Source organism: Nycticebus coucang, chromosome 2 (genome assembly GCF_027406575.1).
Source record: "Nycticebus coucang isolate mNycCou1 chromosome 2, mNycCou1.pri, whole genome shotgun sequence".
NCBI classification, from domain to species: domain Eukaryota; kingdom Metazoa; phylum Chordata; class Mammalia; order Primates; family Lorisidae; genus Nycticebus; species Nycticebus coucang.
The window spans coordinates 120,034,277-120,051,102 of record NC_069781.1 but is presented as its reverse complement, the minus strand read 5'-3'; the positions used below and the strand labels follow the sequence as shown (position 1 = coordinate 120,051,102).

At 47.0% G+C, this 16,826-nt stretch overlaps 1 protein-coding gene across 12 annotated transcripts in view; it reads right to left on the bottom strand.

Annotated features, from left to right (window-relative positions):
• NTRK3 (neurotrophic receptor tyrosine kinase 3) overlaps window positions 1-16,826 on the bottom strand; it is a 367,735-nt gene that overhangs the window by 141,583 nt on the left and 209,326 nt on the right. For all 12 annotated transcript variants that reach the window (XM_053581711.1, XM_053581720.1, XM_053581708.1 and 9 more), the window contains one exon: window positions 15,089-15,277. In XM_053581711.1, the coding sequence (XP_053437686.1) occupies window positions 15,089-15,277 (189 nt within the window). The remainder of the gene's footprint in view (window positions 1-15,088; window positions 15,278-16,826) is intronic.

The following is a 16,826-nucleotide window of genomic DNA, read 5'->3' as shown; positions in this document are numbered from 1 at the left end:
GGGTAAGATTGTATGATTATTGCAATGTGCTTCAAGTTCATAGCCCAGCTCTTCATAGATATTCAGTAAATGTTAATTTATTTCTCTTCTTTTTTCTACTCCCCCTCTCAGTCTCTTCACCAACCCCTCTGCTCCTATCTACTTTCCAGAAACTATGCTCCCAAAGGATCACACAGACGCTCCCAGGAATTCACACCACAACTTGCTCAACCAAGATAATTGGATCTAGCTAAAACCACATGCAAAAATTTTTCTTTGCCCTGGCACACAAGAAGTGCCTTGACAATTAGCGGGACAGGTTACCAGAGCAGAACTGCAACAATGACAACCACAAATTACTGGCTTGCTCTCCCTACGAAGAAGGAAACAAGTGAAATTTACACCATGTCCATGTTCTCATCTTTCTGGGTACCACCTGCACCCCATGAAGCACCTGCTTACTTCTTAAAGAGCAGGACAACAGTATTTGCAAAGATAAAAGACTGGGTAAGCGTATGTTTTACTTCTTGAGGAGAATTGGGGCGGAAGACACTCATTTCTAACAGCATTTCTCTTCTTGCTAAAAGAACCCTGATTCTGTGGAGGTGTTCACCTCTCTCCAGGAAGCTATAGGCCTCAGAGAAAATGGGATCCACCCCCAGCCCCAGGGGAGCACTTGAGGTTCCTAACATGCTTGGAGTAATTCCATTCCCTATAAGAGTGAGTGGTTTAGGAACAAACATATGACATAATTTTGGCCAATATGACAGGAAGGAAAGACTGCTAAGAGCTGAGGGAAACAAAGATTTTCTCAATTTCAATAAGTCCACAAGAACAGATAACCCTGGGCTGCCCCATGTATTGGGGTGTGATGCATGGAACTACTGCAGCCATCTGGTAACAGTGAGGAAAGTCAGGCTGCTGGTAAAGCAAAACATAGAAAGTCAGAGGCAAGAAAATCTCCAAATGGGAATCCAAGCTAATATGACCTTCTTGGAAAGAAGTTTGGAGAACACTCAACGAACTAAAAGTAGACCTACTGTTCAATCCTGTAATTCCTCTACTAGGTATATACCCAGATGATCAAAAATTATTTTACAACAAAGACATTTGCACCAGAATGTTTGTTGCAGCCCAATTCATAATAGCCAAGACATGGAAACAGCCCAAGTGCCCATCAACCCATAAATGGATTAACAAATTGTGGTATATGTATACCATGGAATACTATGCAGCCATAAAAATATGGAGACTTCACATCTTTTATGTTGACCTGGATGGAGCTGGACCATATTCTTCCTAGTAAAGTATCTCAAGAATGGGGAAAAAAGTATCCAATGTACTCAGTACTACTATGAAGTCAATATATAACCACCTACACACTCATATGTATGGCAAAAAATAACGATGGGTTTAGAAAGTAGACGGAAAGAGAAGAAAGAGAGGAAGGGAAGGGGATACGGGAGGAGGGAGGGTATTGGGGGGACCTCACCTAATGTGCATGATGCAACGGTACATTTCAAAACTATTAAGAAAAGAGTATAATTGTGATGGTTGTGTTACTTAGTTCAAGGTAAGCATTTCACATTGTATATCGAAGAAGTACCCTGAACCCCATAAATGCATCAATGTACAAAGTTATGATTTAATAAAAAATAATAAAAAAAAAAAATCACCAAAAGAGCAGAGCTAGAGTCCTAACGTATCTAGGACCCTTCCCTAGCTACTCAATTGAGTTATACAATGATCAATTTCCTTCTTGTCTAAGCCCAGTAGGTTAGATTGTCTAACTTTCAGCCTCAAAGATCTCAATTTACATGATCAGTGTCCAAAACATGAGACGTGTGCAAATTTGAACAAGACTCAGATACATGTACATTTTTGTCTGAAAATCTTATAAGTTGGCTAAGAAAGAAAGAAAGGCTGTGTGTTCGTGTATGAGAGCAAGCAAAAAGAAAGTCCCATGAGCAGACGGACATGGCCGCCCTAGCTAGGCAGGGGGTCTATGTGCACAGGCACAGAAGTAAGAGAACTCGGTGCCATGTACACGGGCAGGTATATGGGGTGAAGGAGAGTTTTACATCAACAAAATTAAGTTTGCTGACAAAGGGTAGGCAGGGTAAAACAAAGAATCCATCAAAGAAAAACACAAACAAAAGAATCCCACCATGAATCTCTCTGCCACCCTCTAGCCAAGCCCGCAGGCATTTTGGACTCATTAACCCAAAAGGAAATTGGCCTGAGCCCTCTGCTCATCTATATCCATCATTCCCTGACAACCAGCATATTACAGCCCCGACTCCTAAGAGCATCTTTGCGCTGTGGAGCTGGTGATAAAATGCTATTTCTTAGAGTTAGGGCAAAGAAGTCGCTGGAGGGGATTCTTACTTCAGAAATAACTCTAAGCTTTGAAAACATATTTTTTGAAACCGTCAAGCTGGGTTCCCCCCACAGCATATTTATAACCAAAATTGTAATGATGGCTATAAAAACATTGTTATCAAGGCAAGAAGGATCGCGTACTGCCACGCAGGCAAAAAATACCTGCTAAGGTGGGCACCTTTTCTTACCTCAAATTTGAAGAAGGCAAATGCCTTGCCCACAGTCGTGCAGTGGCTGGGCCCAGAGTCCAAGGCCAGCCACATTCATGTCACTTTCTTTCCTAATGAGAAAGAAATTGTTGTGACCCCCAGGTTCAGTTTACTGTCTCAGCTGCTGGACCCTGCCCGGCCCACTGTGCACCAAGAGCGTTACATTGCCCAAAGCCATGCCCTGACTTTCCACACGAGGGTTTGGGAAGGCCGTGTGCATCTTAGATTTTGCATTTCCCCTTAGGAGCAGCTCTGTGAGATTCCAACCTTAACTGCCAGATCTGCCTGGAAATGAGGAATGCAGTGAAAATTTGCCCATGACCAGCATCTCCGGATCTGGGGGTTTAGGAAGTGTGAGAAGCACCTGAAAGAGCTTCTAGGCAGAAAGCAACAGGCAGAGACCCCGATCTATTTGAATGAAGTACACTTGGTGCTCTGGCAGAAATCCTGAAGAATGCCAGCACCCCGAGCCTGGGTATGTGATGGAAGGCAGCCACCTCCCGTCCCTCCCAGAGGCTGCAGAGGAAATGTGACAATGCCTGGGCCAAAGGGGTTCAGGCCCATCTGGGCACTGTCAGAGTGAGTTACCACATCTGCTGGGAAGGCAAGAGCCGAACCTCAGCCCCCCAGAACATCCCAGAAGGCGATCCCCTGACCGTCTGTGTCCCCAGAGATGCTAACAGCTATATCTCAACATCAGGCTCAGTGGCTCAATGAAACTGTGGAATGCTGCAGACCTAAGGACCATCTTGGAAAGTTCTAATGACTCTAGCATTTAAGGCTCTCAGAATCCCAGTAAGAATGTTATTTAATCAAGGTTTTCCCAAACTTATTTGACCATAGAATTTTTTTTATTAGTATTAAATCATAGCTGTGTACATTAATGTGATCATGGGGCACCATACACTGGTTTTATAAACAGTTTGACACATTTTCATCACACTGGTTAACATAGAATTCCTGGCATTTTCTTAGTTATTGTGTTAAGACAATCATATTCTTCATTCACTAAGTTTCACATGTACCCTTGTAAGATGCACCGCAGGTGTAATCCCACCAATCACCCTCCCTCTGCCCAACCTCCCCCCTCCCTCCCCTCCCTTTCTCCCTTCCCCATATTCTTAGGTTATAACTGGCTTATAGATTTCCTATGAAAGCCATAATTTAGTTTCATAGTAGGGCTGAGTACATTGGATACCTTTTCTTCCATTCTTGAGATACTTTACTTTATTGCAGCCCAATTCACAATTGCTAAGTCATGGAAAAAGCCCAGATGCCCATCGATCCACAAATGGATCAATAAATTGTGGTATACGTACACCATGGAATATTACGCAGCTTTAAAGAAAGATGGAGCTGGAACATAGAATTTTTTTTTTCTTTTTCTTTTTTTTTAGAAATGCCTATTCACATCCCTCAGAACACAATGTGAAAAGCACCAATGTAAAGGCGGCTGGGGAGAAGATGGAAAGGCAGCTGGACAGTTGGACTCTTGGCTTCTTGGCCAAGGAGTGGGTAGAGCTTTGGTTTTTAGTTATTCACCATCAAGAATATAGAACAAGGGCAATGAGACCCTCTGGATGGCTCGGGCACATCTGCCGTCAGGAGTATGACTCATGCGTTCATTCACAGAAAACAGGAACGATGGCCATTTTCTCCCGGGAAGGGGCTTCTAGAAAGAGAAGAAACACTAATAGGGACCCCAGCTAATGACAGGAGAACCCTGTTGTTCTTAAGGTTAAAGTTCTTTGGAGAATTTTTTTCCTCTTTTTCTGCGTTTTAATATCTGCCCCCAGAATAGGAATGTCTGCCTCTGTGCAGACATAGGAAGTAACCCACAACCCTTCTCCCACACTGCATTCCTGGCTCCCCAGAACCAAGTGACTTGTCTGATGGGTGACAAGCATCACATTTCTCTCTTGAGTTCATGAAGAAAAGGGAGATTTTCTCCCTGTGTGTCTGGCCTTCTTGAGAGCCTCCTAAACCCTCTCACTTGCAAAAGGTGAGGTTAACTATGACCTTCCATGCAACGGAATGGACAGCATCTGCTCAGCAAACCCAGCTCCCACCTGTATGTCCCAATTGCAAGACAGGGAAATGCCAAGAAGCCAGCTTTGGCTTTAAGCCCAAGCAACATACTTCAGCCCTACCATAAGACCTACACACTGGTGTCAGATGAGTATCTTTGGATATCATTTGTAGTCTCAGCTGGTTCAGAATTACTACCCATTAAACCTCCAATGCAGACCGAATGCTTGAATCCAGTTGAAGGAGGAAAAAAATTATATATCAACTACTCATCTCTGGGAAATCTTGAGCTAGAGAGAATCTCTAGAGGGAAGTTAATCTTCTCACTTCTTGAAGATGAAACTGAGGCCAAAACATGCTGGAAAGATAAGCAGTCCTTCTGCTTCTAGGGCTCTGGGCAGGAAACAAAAGACCCACTCCATGTCCCACTCCATGCTGGCTCTTGGGCGCAACTTCCCCTGGGCTCACACTCCACCGTGAAGTGACATTACTCCAGGCTGGCTGGGGGTCCAATCAGTCTTCATCTCCTCGACCATGAAGCCCATGCTTATCCCCCCAAGTACTTTTTCAAGCCAATTACCGTGTATTTACAGTGAGTATAATTACACCTAATTGCACAATTAGCACGGCTGCATAACTCCAAGTATGCGATTATGGCAGTGAGGCCCGGAGCAGAGGAGGCCATGGTAACCACCAGGAAGGCAGGCTGTCCTGGCCTGGGGACATGAACATGAGCCCATCCCTTTGGACTAGTTGGCTATAGCTCCAAAGTGCATGTTCAGGAATTTTTAGAGGTTTCAGATAATTTAGTAGAAATGGCTTCGTTTGATTTTTTTTTTTCTTCCTGGGGTGGGGAAAAAAATGGCAAAGTGTCATTGGCTTGCATTGTGCCAACATCTAGGGGACTCAAGAGTCAGCGCTGGGCTGAGGTTACTCTCCAGAGGCTGAGAATCTCAGGACAAGCTTGTGTCTATATTAGAGGTCAAGCCTGTGGGGCCCAAGGCCTGCTCCCTTGGCTCCTAAAATATTCTTTCTGGCATCATGCAGCTCTTTCTAGAAAGAAAGCAAAGTGGTAATATGTTCAGAGCCATCCTTCCTGAGGATTCTTAGGAATCTGCTCCACATTCTAACCAAATCTGTAAATAAGATTGAAGGAAACTCAGGGGAAGACAATCTAATTTATACCCATTTGAAATGTTTTAGAAAACACAGCCTGGCAAGCAAGGCCTGCAGATACCCAACTGGTGAAAAAGGCTAAAGCTGTGACCTTGACCAAGATCTAACCTATGGTTCTCCTAAAGGGAACTGTCAAGGTCCAACCAACAGAACAAAAGACAGGACCCCTCAGACCCCTGCACACATTGGTCCTATTTCTCTCCCATGTCTAGTGACGCTGTCCCCCTAAATCAAACGGGCAGCCCCTGGTACACCGGCCTTCCCTCCTCAGCTCCAGACCCCGAGGAGGGGCTGCTAGCCCAGCCCAACCAGATCTTCTTCTTTCCATCAGGCAAGTCCATCTGGGACTTGTGCTAGAGAAAAACCTAGAAAAGCTTATTCTGCAGTAGCAGTGCTGCTGCTGGTGCCTCTGCTAACCGGTTCCAGGAAGGGGCCCAGCCTCCCAGACAAAGGAGCCCATTTTCCATATTTCATCTGCAAGTCTATTATGCTGAGTTAAGTGGCTGGGAATGAACACCCATCATTACCCTGCGCTAAGCGATGTTTGTTAGTATAGAAGGTGACAGAAATCTATATCACGCTGATGCACTATTAATACTGCATTACACACACAGGCTCTGCGTGCCCCACTGCAGCTGGGAAACTGGCCTTGGCAGCTCTTCTTCCAGAAGAGGCAAGCTCTGTAGCTAATTGACCCAGAAAAGAAGGAAGAGACAAGCCACCTGCTCACCCCAGAGAAGGAACCACTGGTCTCAGGGAAAAGGCCCCAGTCCATAGACCTAGCAGTCCTGGCTTTGGTTATCTCTGTGAAAGTTCTTGCTTGTGGGCTGGTTTGTTGGGGTGTGTATCAAGCAGTTGCCCCAGGGGAAGGGAATGCATCCAGCACATTCAAACTGCTGCCTTGTGGCTAAAGAAGTGAGAGGTAGGGTGGGTCTCTACTCCAATCCAGGGCCTCACAGAGGGTGTCTGGCACTCAGTAAAGGCTCAGTGGGTGTTTGTTGACTGGTCGAAGGGATGAAGGGAAAAAGGGACAAAGGGGTTTTGACAGTGTGTGTCAGGAGAGTAAGGGGCTAAGAAGACCCCAGGACAGAGCTACTAAGTCAGCTGGGGAGGATGTGAGATGGTCTAGGGCAGTGGTTCTCAACCTTCCTAATACCCCCTAATGCTGTGACCCTTTACAGTTCCTCGTGTTGTGGTGACCCCCAACCATAAAATTATTTTCGTTGCTACTTCGTAACTGTAATTTTGCTACTGTTATGAATCATAATGTAAAGATCTAACATGCAGGATGTATTTTCATTGTTACAAAGGGGTCACGACCCACAGATTGAGAACCACTGCTCTAGGGAAAGAGTGAGGGGGTGTCCAGCCAGGAAGAGGGGTGAAGGCTGAATGCACACTGAGGACAGGTAGTCCCCAAGTCACAGACATCCAATTTACATACAGCTCACACTTAGGAACACAGGCTATTCCAGGTAACAGGTAAATGTATCTGTTCGAACTTACATACAAATTCAACGTAAGAACAAACCTACAGAACCTACCTCGTTTGTAACCTGGGGAATGCCTGTAGATGAAAGGATAGAGACTCACATGGAAAAATGGGCAGAGGGAGGGCAGCAGCTTGAAAGTGACACAATGGGGAAAGAGAAGGTATTAGTAAGACTTCAGAAAAGTGGAATGGCCAAGAATGAGGACACCTGAAAAGGTGATGGCAGCTGGAGGGGCCTGGGGTTGGCATCATAGACAGTGGCCCCAGCAGAGGCCAGTCTAATAGAAAAGGAAAGCAAACCTCGCTTCCTACAGCCGCTTGGGGGGACAGTTTGCCCATCTCTTACAAAGCTAAACATATTCTTCCCATACGATCCAGAAATTGTGCGTCTAGGTATTTATGCAAACGAGTTGAAAGCTTATGTCCACATAAAAACCTGCACATGAATGTTTAGGCAGCTTCAGTCATAATTGCCAAAAATAAGAAGCATCAAAGCCGTCTGCTTTGGGTTGAGCGGTGTCGCCATCAGAAAAGATGACACCCTGAAGCCCCAATTCCAAGTGTCTTTGAATGTGAACTGTATTTCACATGGACATGGAAACAGGGACATTATAGATGGAAGCAGTCAAGGCAAGATCAGGTCATCCTGGGACAGAGTGGGTCCCTGACACAACACGTTAGGTGTTCTTACAGGAAGACAGCCATGTGAAGACAGAGGATTGGAGTGACAATGACGCCACTGCAAGCCAGGGAATGCCACAGGTGCCAGCATTGCCACGTGAAGCTGGGAAGGAAGGAGCCCTCAACAGGTTTCAGAGGGAGCACGGCCCTGCTACCCTCTCAGGTTCAGACTTCGAGCCTCCAGAGCTGTGAGACAACAAATTTCTGTTGCTGGGAGCCACCCAGTGCGTGGAACTTTGTCACAGCGGCCGTAGCAAACTGATGTGACGTCTCACGGTACGTGAAGGGGTAATGAACCGTGGCTTACCCACACGATGCAGCATTATTTCAGGGATAGAAATAGGGTATGGAGCCACGAGCAAACATGGAAGGACCTTGAATGCACGTTGCCAAGTGAACGAAGCTGATCTGAAAAGGCTCCACACAGTGTGATTCCAGCTATATGACGTAGAAAAGACAAAACGATGGAGACAGTAAAAAGAGCAGTGGTTGCCAGGGGCTGCGGTGAGGCATGAAGAGATGGACGCAGGGGCTGTTGAAGAGGTGAATGACTTTATATGATACCGGGATGGTAGACACATGACATTACGCCTTTGTCAAAACCTCCAGAACTCCCAGAACCATCCAACGGAGAGTGAACCCTACCGCAAACTATGGTCTTTAGTTAATAACCGTGTATCAGCGGTGGGTCATCAATTGGATGATAACAAAAGCACCACAATAACGCAAGACCTTACTAGTGGTGAAAACCGTCATGAGAGGTGGAGAGTGAAAGGGAGCATAGGGGAACTCTGTAATTTTAATATTTATTTTCCCTGTAAACCTAAACCTATCCAATCAATCAATCAATCAACCAATACACTGACTTAACACTGAGCTCAGGTATTACCTTATCTGAAGGCAACCATGCCCCTTAGGGACTGCTTTGATTCTGTGGAAAGTTTGGAGAAGTGCCAAGGTCGACCTAGACTCAAGAGCTCAGCCAGCCCTGAATACCCTATACAGAGACTGTCCTTACCCTGGAAACAGGGAGGAAAGTGAGCCTCTACAGAACAAGACAGCTGTCCTTAACAGGCTGCTTCTCTGAGTTCAAGAGCTATAGAGTCCATTTTGGTCCATCACTGCAATTCCAGGCAATGTGACGTGATAGGAAAAAGACAGACACTAGAGTCAGCAGGTCTGAGTTTGAATTTCAAGCTCCCTCTTAATGGCCTTGGGATCTGGAACAAGTTACTTAGGCCCTCTGAGCCTCAGTTTTGTTATCTGTAAAACGCGGATAGCAGATCCCCCCTTCAGAGAGAGCTGGTTAAAGATCACATCAAATAGAACACATAAAACACCAGCCCAAGGCTGGCTCCAGAAAAGCTGTCTGTCTGTACTGAGAACTTTCCTTTTCTCTGTGAATCCCTAGAGCTCCTCGGCCAGGGTTGTCATATGACACATGCTAGTTAACATCTTCTTTAACCCCAATCTTGTGCTGGGTTTTCTGCAGAAAATAAAGCATGACAACACAAGAGCAGTGTCTAGGAATACACTCAGAGTCAGATTTGGGAGATAGGATACGTACTTGAGAAGCGACAGGATGACCTAGAATTTGACTCAACGTCATTCAAGACTGGTAGATGGAAGTGACTCTCAGGAAGGAAGGAAATGTCCCGGTGGGATAGCAACATAGCTTGGATATTTGTTCCCTCCACAGCTCATGTTGAAATTCAATCCCCGCTGTGGGAGGCAGGTTTGGGTCACGGCAAGTCCCTCATGCCTGGCTTGGTGTCTTCCTCTTGGTAATGAGTGAGTTCTCACTCTATTATTTCCCAAGAAAACGATTGTCAAAAACATCCTGGTACTTCCTCCCCTCTTCTTCTTTCTCATCCCACCATGGCATCTCTACACACCAGCCAGCCCCCTTCCCCTTCCACCATCAGCAGAAACTTCCGGAGGCCTCCCCAGAAGCAGATGTTGGCGCCATGCTTCTTGTACAGCCTGCAGAACCATAAGCCAAATAAAGCTCTTTTCTTTATAAACTGCCCAGCCTCCCGTATCCCTTTATGGCAACACAAACAGATGAAGAAAGATAGCACGGGCCTAGGAAGAATTCACAAGAGGCTGGAAATGAGCCGGGTATGAAATGACAAATAAACTGTAGAACGGAGGAAAAGGGTGTGGTGGTGAGGGGGTGGCGTGGTGTGGGGAGGGGAAATAGGCATTTCATGTAGGAATTATACCAAGGTAGCATTTGGAGTGTGGGGCTGGTGCTCTGGAAAGAAGACATAAAAAAGATACAAGAGGAAGACACACATTTCCATGAATGGTCCCAGAGCAGGGGGTCCATCCTGGGTCTTAGGGGTCAGCGATGGTTAGCAGTATGCCTGGAGGGTAGGGAATGTGTCTTTCTCATTTTCCATTGTTTCCAGAGCCTAAGAGGAAATCTGATGCAACCCCTTAATAAATATGTATTGAATAGATGAAAGGGGAAGAAATCAGCACAGCACAAGTGACTCAGATGCTAACAGGGAAGGGAGGCTCAAAGGAACATGGTCCAGTTTTGCGAAGAGATCAAAGGTGAAGAGAGGAGGGCTTCTTGGGGAAATGGAAACGGAGATGGATCCATGCAACAGATAACTGCAAGGGGCTTATGGTGGGTGGGAGCTGCCACATAGGGGAGGGGAGAAGAAAGGGCAGGCTGACTGAGGTGAGAAGAGGCCCCTGTTTGCAGAAACAGCCCAGAAAGGCTGGGGGACTTTGGCTCTGGGTGGGGAGAGATACTGTTTCCTAAAAGGCAGAAGCAAAATGGAAACAAAGGCAGGTGTTGACACCAGAGGAGAAAAGGAAGGAGAGACGGGTCAGGACACAAGTTGCCGTCCCCAGATGGCCTCTGCTTTCTTTTTCTTTCTTTTTTTTTTTTGTAGAGACAGAGTCTCACTTTATCACCCTCGGTAGAGTGCCGTGGCATCACACAGCTCACAGGAACCTCCAACTCCTGGGCTGAAGCGATTCTCTTGCCTCAGCCTCCTGAGTAGCTGGGACTACAGGCACCCGCCACAACGCCCGGCTATTTTTTGGTTTGCAGTTCAGCCTGGGCCGGGTTTTGAACCCTCCACCCTCGGTATATGGGGCCGGCGCCTTACCGACTGAGCCACAGGCGCTGCCCTGGCCTCTGCTTTCTCAGCAAAGAGAACAGGCTTTGGGGAAAAGGGATGAACAGAGACCCCCGGGGCCTTCAAGAGAGCCGAGGAGCCTTTCACCTGTCCAATGGGCCAAGTGTGACTTTGAAAACAGCAGCTGGCAGTCTGTCCCCAGCCCATGAACAGCTCGCCAGACCCATCAGATGGTGACAAAAGGTAATCTAGAGTCCAGTGTTGCTGCAAACACAATTCCTCAGTGACCCATTCGGATTGGTCCCTCGGGTGTCTCATTCTGTAGGGTTTAGCACCAAGCCTGGGCTCCTCGACTGTGTGACAAAGAGGCTTGCATCCATTTCCTGATGCTTTTGAAGCTTCATGTGAATAATGAGAAGCTTTATTAGCCTTTGGGTTCTATATACATTCCAACAGGGGTATCTTTGTTCAGCTTTTTCAGAATCCCTGGAAAGGCTGAATAAATTAAGAATAAAGACAATATCAAACTCAGGGCACATGTTGGGATTATAGGCAAGGGAATGCAAGTATCTGATAAAGGATTGCACCAGGGATCTCTAAATATCCTTGCAGCCTGACATGCTAGCAAAAGTGCTATGGGCCAGATTGAAGGCCGACAGAAAGTGAGATGCAAAGACAGGACCAGCATCCCCGTCATTCCGGTCTGAAAGGTCCCGCCTATGATAAGCACATGAGGAGTAAAGAAAGAAAAGCGCTTTTGTGTGTAATCCATCACTGAGGCAGCTGGGAAATGATGTCTGCAGCCACGTAGCACCATGTTCCTGCAATTCCATCCCACACTGCACATTTTAAAATGGGACAAAGAAAGGGATCAGATGGGGACAGTGCCCAGGGGATTCACTGTAGGAGCCACTTTCCTCTCTTAATCTCCCTACTTTTTGCCACCCCCAAAGGATCAACCTGGGCCTTATCTGCAGCACCATACATGTTCTCGATTTATTTATGTGTCAAGATGCATGCGGTTTTAATTATTTATAGTAGTGTCTCATCACACACAGAATGCGTCTTGGAATCAGTTCCCTCAACTGATGAAGCACTGGAAATCAGAGACCCGCTGCCGGCTTAACCAGTAAATCTCCTCCGAGGACTGGTCTGGATGCTCCCTGCCCTCCTCTGTGTGAGTCACCAACGGACTTGCAGAGGGAGGATTAGCCAAATCCACCTACACTGCCTCTCGCATTGTTTTCCGGGCCACACATGTTTTCTGAAAACAATCAAGAGCTAGCCACTGTTGACTGATAGGACAAAACGCACTGCTTCCCTCTAAAGGAGACCTTCCTTGCTATCAGTGGGGTTTGACCATCTGGAGTCCTCTGGTGACTTTTGTCTGGCCAGGTACTGTTTGCTCCCCTACTTCTTCAGTCTTTGGCAACACAACTGTTTCCCTTCCATCTTCACCAACCTCTTCTTGCTTACACAGAACTGCCTGGATCCTTAAGGCCACTTTGAATCGCAAACTCAGGAGCACGCTAAAAGGAAGGCTTTCCCCAGTGTGATGGCTCTTTGGCTGTGCTCTGTCTCCACATCATAGGGCACTCAGCAGATCCCACAGGCTCCCAGGTTTCCACAGGACACTTATTCTGATGGCTCAGAGGAAACTTCCCTCCTCATTTGGCAATTGTGCCCATAACCTGGTATCAGGGTTTCCAGGGAGAATGAATGTGACCCAGAGATTATATTCTGTAGCTAGAACTCAGAGCTCCCACTAAAGAGAACAGAGTGATCCTCATTACTCACAGATTCTTTATTCGTGAATTCTCCCATTGCTAAAATTTACATACAATCCCCAAACCAACACTTGATAGGCTTTCATGGTCATTTGGGGACAGGTGCAGAATGACAAAAATGTAAGTCACCTAATATTCACATTTCCAGTTGAGACGAAAATAGGAGACACTCTGTCTTCTTTTTTCTTTTCCTTTAGTCAGTTTCATTTGATAAAAATTGTATAATGTATCATGTACAACATGGTTTTTTAATTCTTATTTCAGCTCTCATATTATAAACAAATGTCCTTTATGTAGTCTATTGTGGACCACATTTTTTGCATTTGTCTGCTTTGCTTTTAGTGATTTTACAGTTTAGCAGCCTCCCACCCCCACCCCACCCAGCACAGTTCTGAACTTTTGGCTAATGTCCTTAAGCACAAGGCAGGTGTGATGGACCTTCCAGAGAACATGCTTGTGTTAGATAAGCTTTGTTCAGATGAGTTATAATAGCATTGACCATGAACTTAATGTTAATGAATCAACAGTATGTGTTAAGTGAGGTGTCTTTAAACAGAAACACACATGCAAGGTTATGCATTGATTAGTTGATAAAATGTTGTGAACAGAGGCTCACAGGAACCTAACCCTGTATTTCCCCTAGGAGCAATGGCTCAGTGTCTGCTGATTCAGTGTTTACAGCAACTTGATAGAACTACTGCAAATAAATACTACAAATAAAGAGAACTGAGTGTTTATTCAACACAGCCAGGTCTAAGACTCTGTTCAAATACCAATGTCACAGTAGAAAACTTGGCCTTAACCCTAGACTATGCTTGGACCCACACTGCCACCATAGAAGGTTTTTTCTCCCAGCCATGTCCAGGTCAGCCCTGGGAATAAGCCTGATCTGAGACAAGCACTTTAGCTGAAGCAGCACACACAGGTCTTTCGTCCTTGCCCAGCCCTGCTCCAGAATCCAGCTATCCTTCCTCTGATACTGACAGGGAGCATCTGATAAACACTGAGATAGTGCAGAACACCCAAGGTTAGAAGGTAAATGATGGCCTTATGCTGACGCAAGCCCAGTCTCTTCCACTGTGGCAACCCTCTCACTAAAAATCAGAGCCCGAGAAATGAAGCTGATGGGGGTAACCAAATGCCCACCCAGCTACAAGATGAACCAGAGAGAATAGCAAGAGTTCTGTGAGCTACAAAGAGTTGTGGCCCAAATGCAGAGAGCTCAGGCCAGGGGATGAGCAAGACCAGAAGGTGCTTCTTCCTAGGCCTACCTGGGGCCAACTGAGACATGAAGAGAGCCCACGGGCTAGGGACTCACAGGGACGGAGAACTCACGGCCTCCCGGAACCTCAGCATTCCTGTCCATAAAGTGTGGCCTTAACCTAGCCCATCACTTCTGTCCCTTCCAGCTCCTAGGTCAACACTGACGCCCCACTTTCCAGGGCCCTCTGTGCTCTCCCTGAAGCAGTAGATCATTTCCAGGGCACAGTTTGAGGGGTGGAGGTGTGCATTGGTGGTTCTGGGCCCGGAGGGAGCCTGGAGACACAGCAAGGAACCTGCTGGAGGGAGGGCTAAGCCACCAGGTTCCAGGAGCTGAGAGGGGGCCTAGCAGGGCTCAGCAGAAATAGAAAGAGAGGCTGGAGCCAACATCATTGAGAGATGAGGAGGAAACAGGTGCCTGGAGGCCTCTGGTCTGAGTGAGATGTCTGCAGTGAGGAGGTGAGTGTTCCTAGCCCTGGGCTGTGATATGAGTCCCAGGAAGTACACACTTCAGGGCACTGGAGGGGCAGCGAGAGAGATGTTTCTGTTCAAAGGTACTCACCGCCCTTTATTCCCTTCCCCTCTCATGGAGGCTTGGGTGGAGGTTCTGCTGAGCTCAGGGGCTGCTGTCTGAACAGAGTCAGGTTATACTTCCTAATTACACGGGCCAGGTCTAGAGAGAAGACCTGGCTCCTGTGTGTCACCTGCCTTATCAGGAACACCTCTCTCTACTCAGGATCCCGCTGAACCCAGGTGAAAAGAAGAGGGAGCCAGAGTCAGACCTGTGGCCTTCCCTGCCCAGGGGACCCTGCGCCCAGGGAACTCCTGGCCCAGGCTATTCTTCCAGCTTAGAGACAGACAGGGAGGGTCTCCTAAAAAGTGGGAGGTTAGCAGGTGACAGGTCACCCCAGAAGGTTCCAGAACCCCAGCTACATGGTCTATTGCCACACCACCCTTCCCTCCCCGGAAGGGACAACACCCCCTCCCAGTACTTACACGTGTCTGGCTTGTGGCAGTTGTGTCCCTGACGGAAGTACTGGGGGTTCTCAATGACGGGGATGCGTGTCATGCCAATGACCACAGTGTCAGGCCCAGCGTCCAGCGACGAGGGTGTGGTGATGCCGTGGTTGATGTGGTGCAGTGGGCTGGCTGAGTCCTCCTCACCACTGATGACGGCCACAGGACCTGCCGGGCCAGGAGAGACACGGTACCCAGTGAGGTGACATCTGGCCAATTCCCAGCCCTGCCACAGATACCCACACACAGACACTATGTTTTATGCACCAGTAAACTCCACTAGCACAATGTTCCCTGAATGCTGTGAATTCTGAATTCAGAGAACCACCCCTAAATCCTCTTTCTTTCTTTTTTTTTTTTTTTTTTGTAGAGACAGAGTCTCACTGTACCGCCCTCGGGTAGAGTGCCATAACATCACACGGCTCACAGCAACCTCTAACTCTTGGGCTTACGTGATTCTCTTGCCTCAGCCTCCCAAGCAGCTGGGACTACAGGCGCCCGCCACAACGCCCGGCTATTTTTTTGTTGCAGTTTGGCCGGGGCTGGGTTTGAACCCGCCACCCTCGGCATATGGGGCCGGCGCCCTACTCACTGAGCCACAGGGGCCGCCCCTAAATCCTGTTTCTTGAGAATTACCCCATCAAACTATGGGAACAGCTGCAGAATAAAAGTGAACTAAAATGACCATGGCATGAATTATTTTCACTTCCTCAAATTCAAATTAGATTGAAATAATAAAAGTTTTAAGTAACTTGGCTTATGTAACAACAACAGGATTTTTTTAAATGACGTGGCAGTCATTTGCACCCTGTCCCTTACCCCTGGGAAGCTTTAAAAACTACCCATGCCAAGTTCCATCTCTACAGGTGCTGATTCGATTTGCCCAGGGTGTGAGCCAGCCATTGGGATGGTAAAAGCTTCCCAGGTGAATCTCATGGACAGCCAAGATCAAACACCTCTGATTAGAGAATTGGGGGCCCAGAGCCTTTCAATTCACCTTCAGACCCTACCCTCCCTTGTCCACAGGGAGACATGCCCTGTGTGGGCCTGGATCTAACCTCGGCCAAGTTCACAAATGACAGTAATTAGGCTGCATGACTCTGAGCCTATTGGCAGCTGGGCCAGCTGTCCTGCTCTTGACAGATCCAGACTCCAGACTGCCCCAATAGCTTCAAAGGACATCACCTTGCATGATCACCAACACCAACCCAGCTTCACTCTAGCTTCTTTCTGACCCAAAGAAGAAAGCCAATAAATAAAGTTACTCAAAAGCACAAGGTAACAAAGAGAATTAACGCCGTAGTCCCAATAGAGCAGTGATTCTGTTGGGTGGCGTGAGTCTCCCATACATACAAATAAAACTCCTGTAAAGTGAATTAGCTGTGACTGTGGTTTCATAAGACGGGCGTTTTAAATGGCTGCTTTGCTAGACACACAGTCCCCAGACAAAGTGCCTGCTGTGATTTTGTTTTGCAGCTTGAACAATATTTCCACTGCAGAAATCTATTACATCTTACTGAAGTGTATGGAGAGAATATTTCCCATCAAACAGCGAGGTGAAGCACCAATGAGGCAGAACTAAATGGGAGGCTGGTAAACGCAATCGGAAGACCCTGAATCCCACTCAGTCAGCACATACTGGCTTATTCCAATCCCTGACAAATGCCTGTCTGTGTTAGGAGGCCATGTAGAAAAGTAGCAGTAAGCGGTTGCCCAA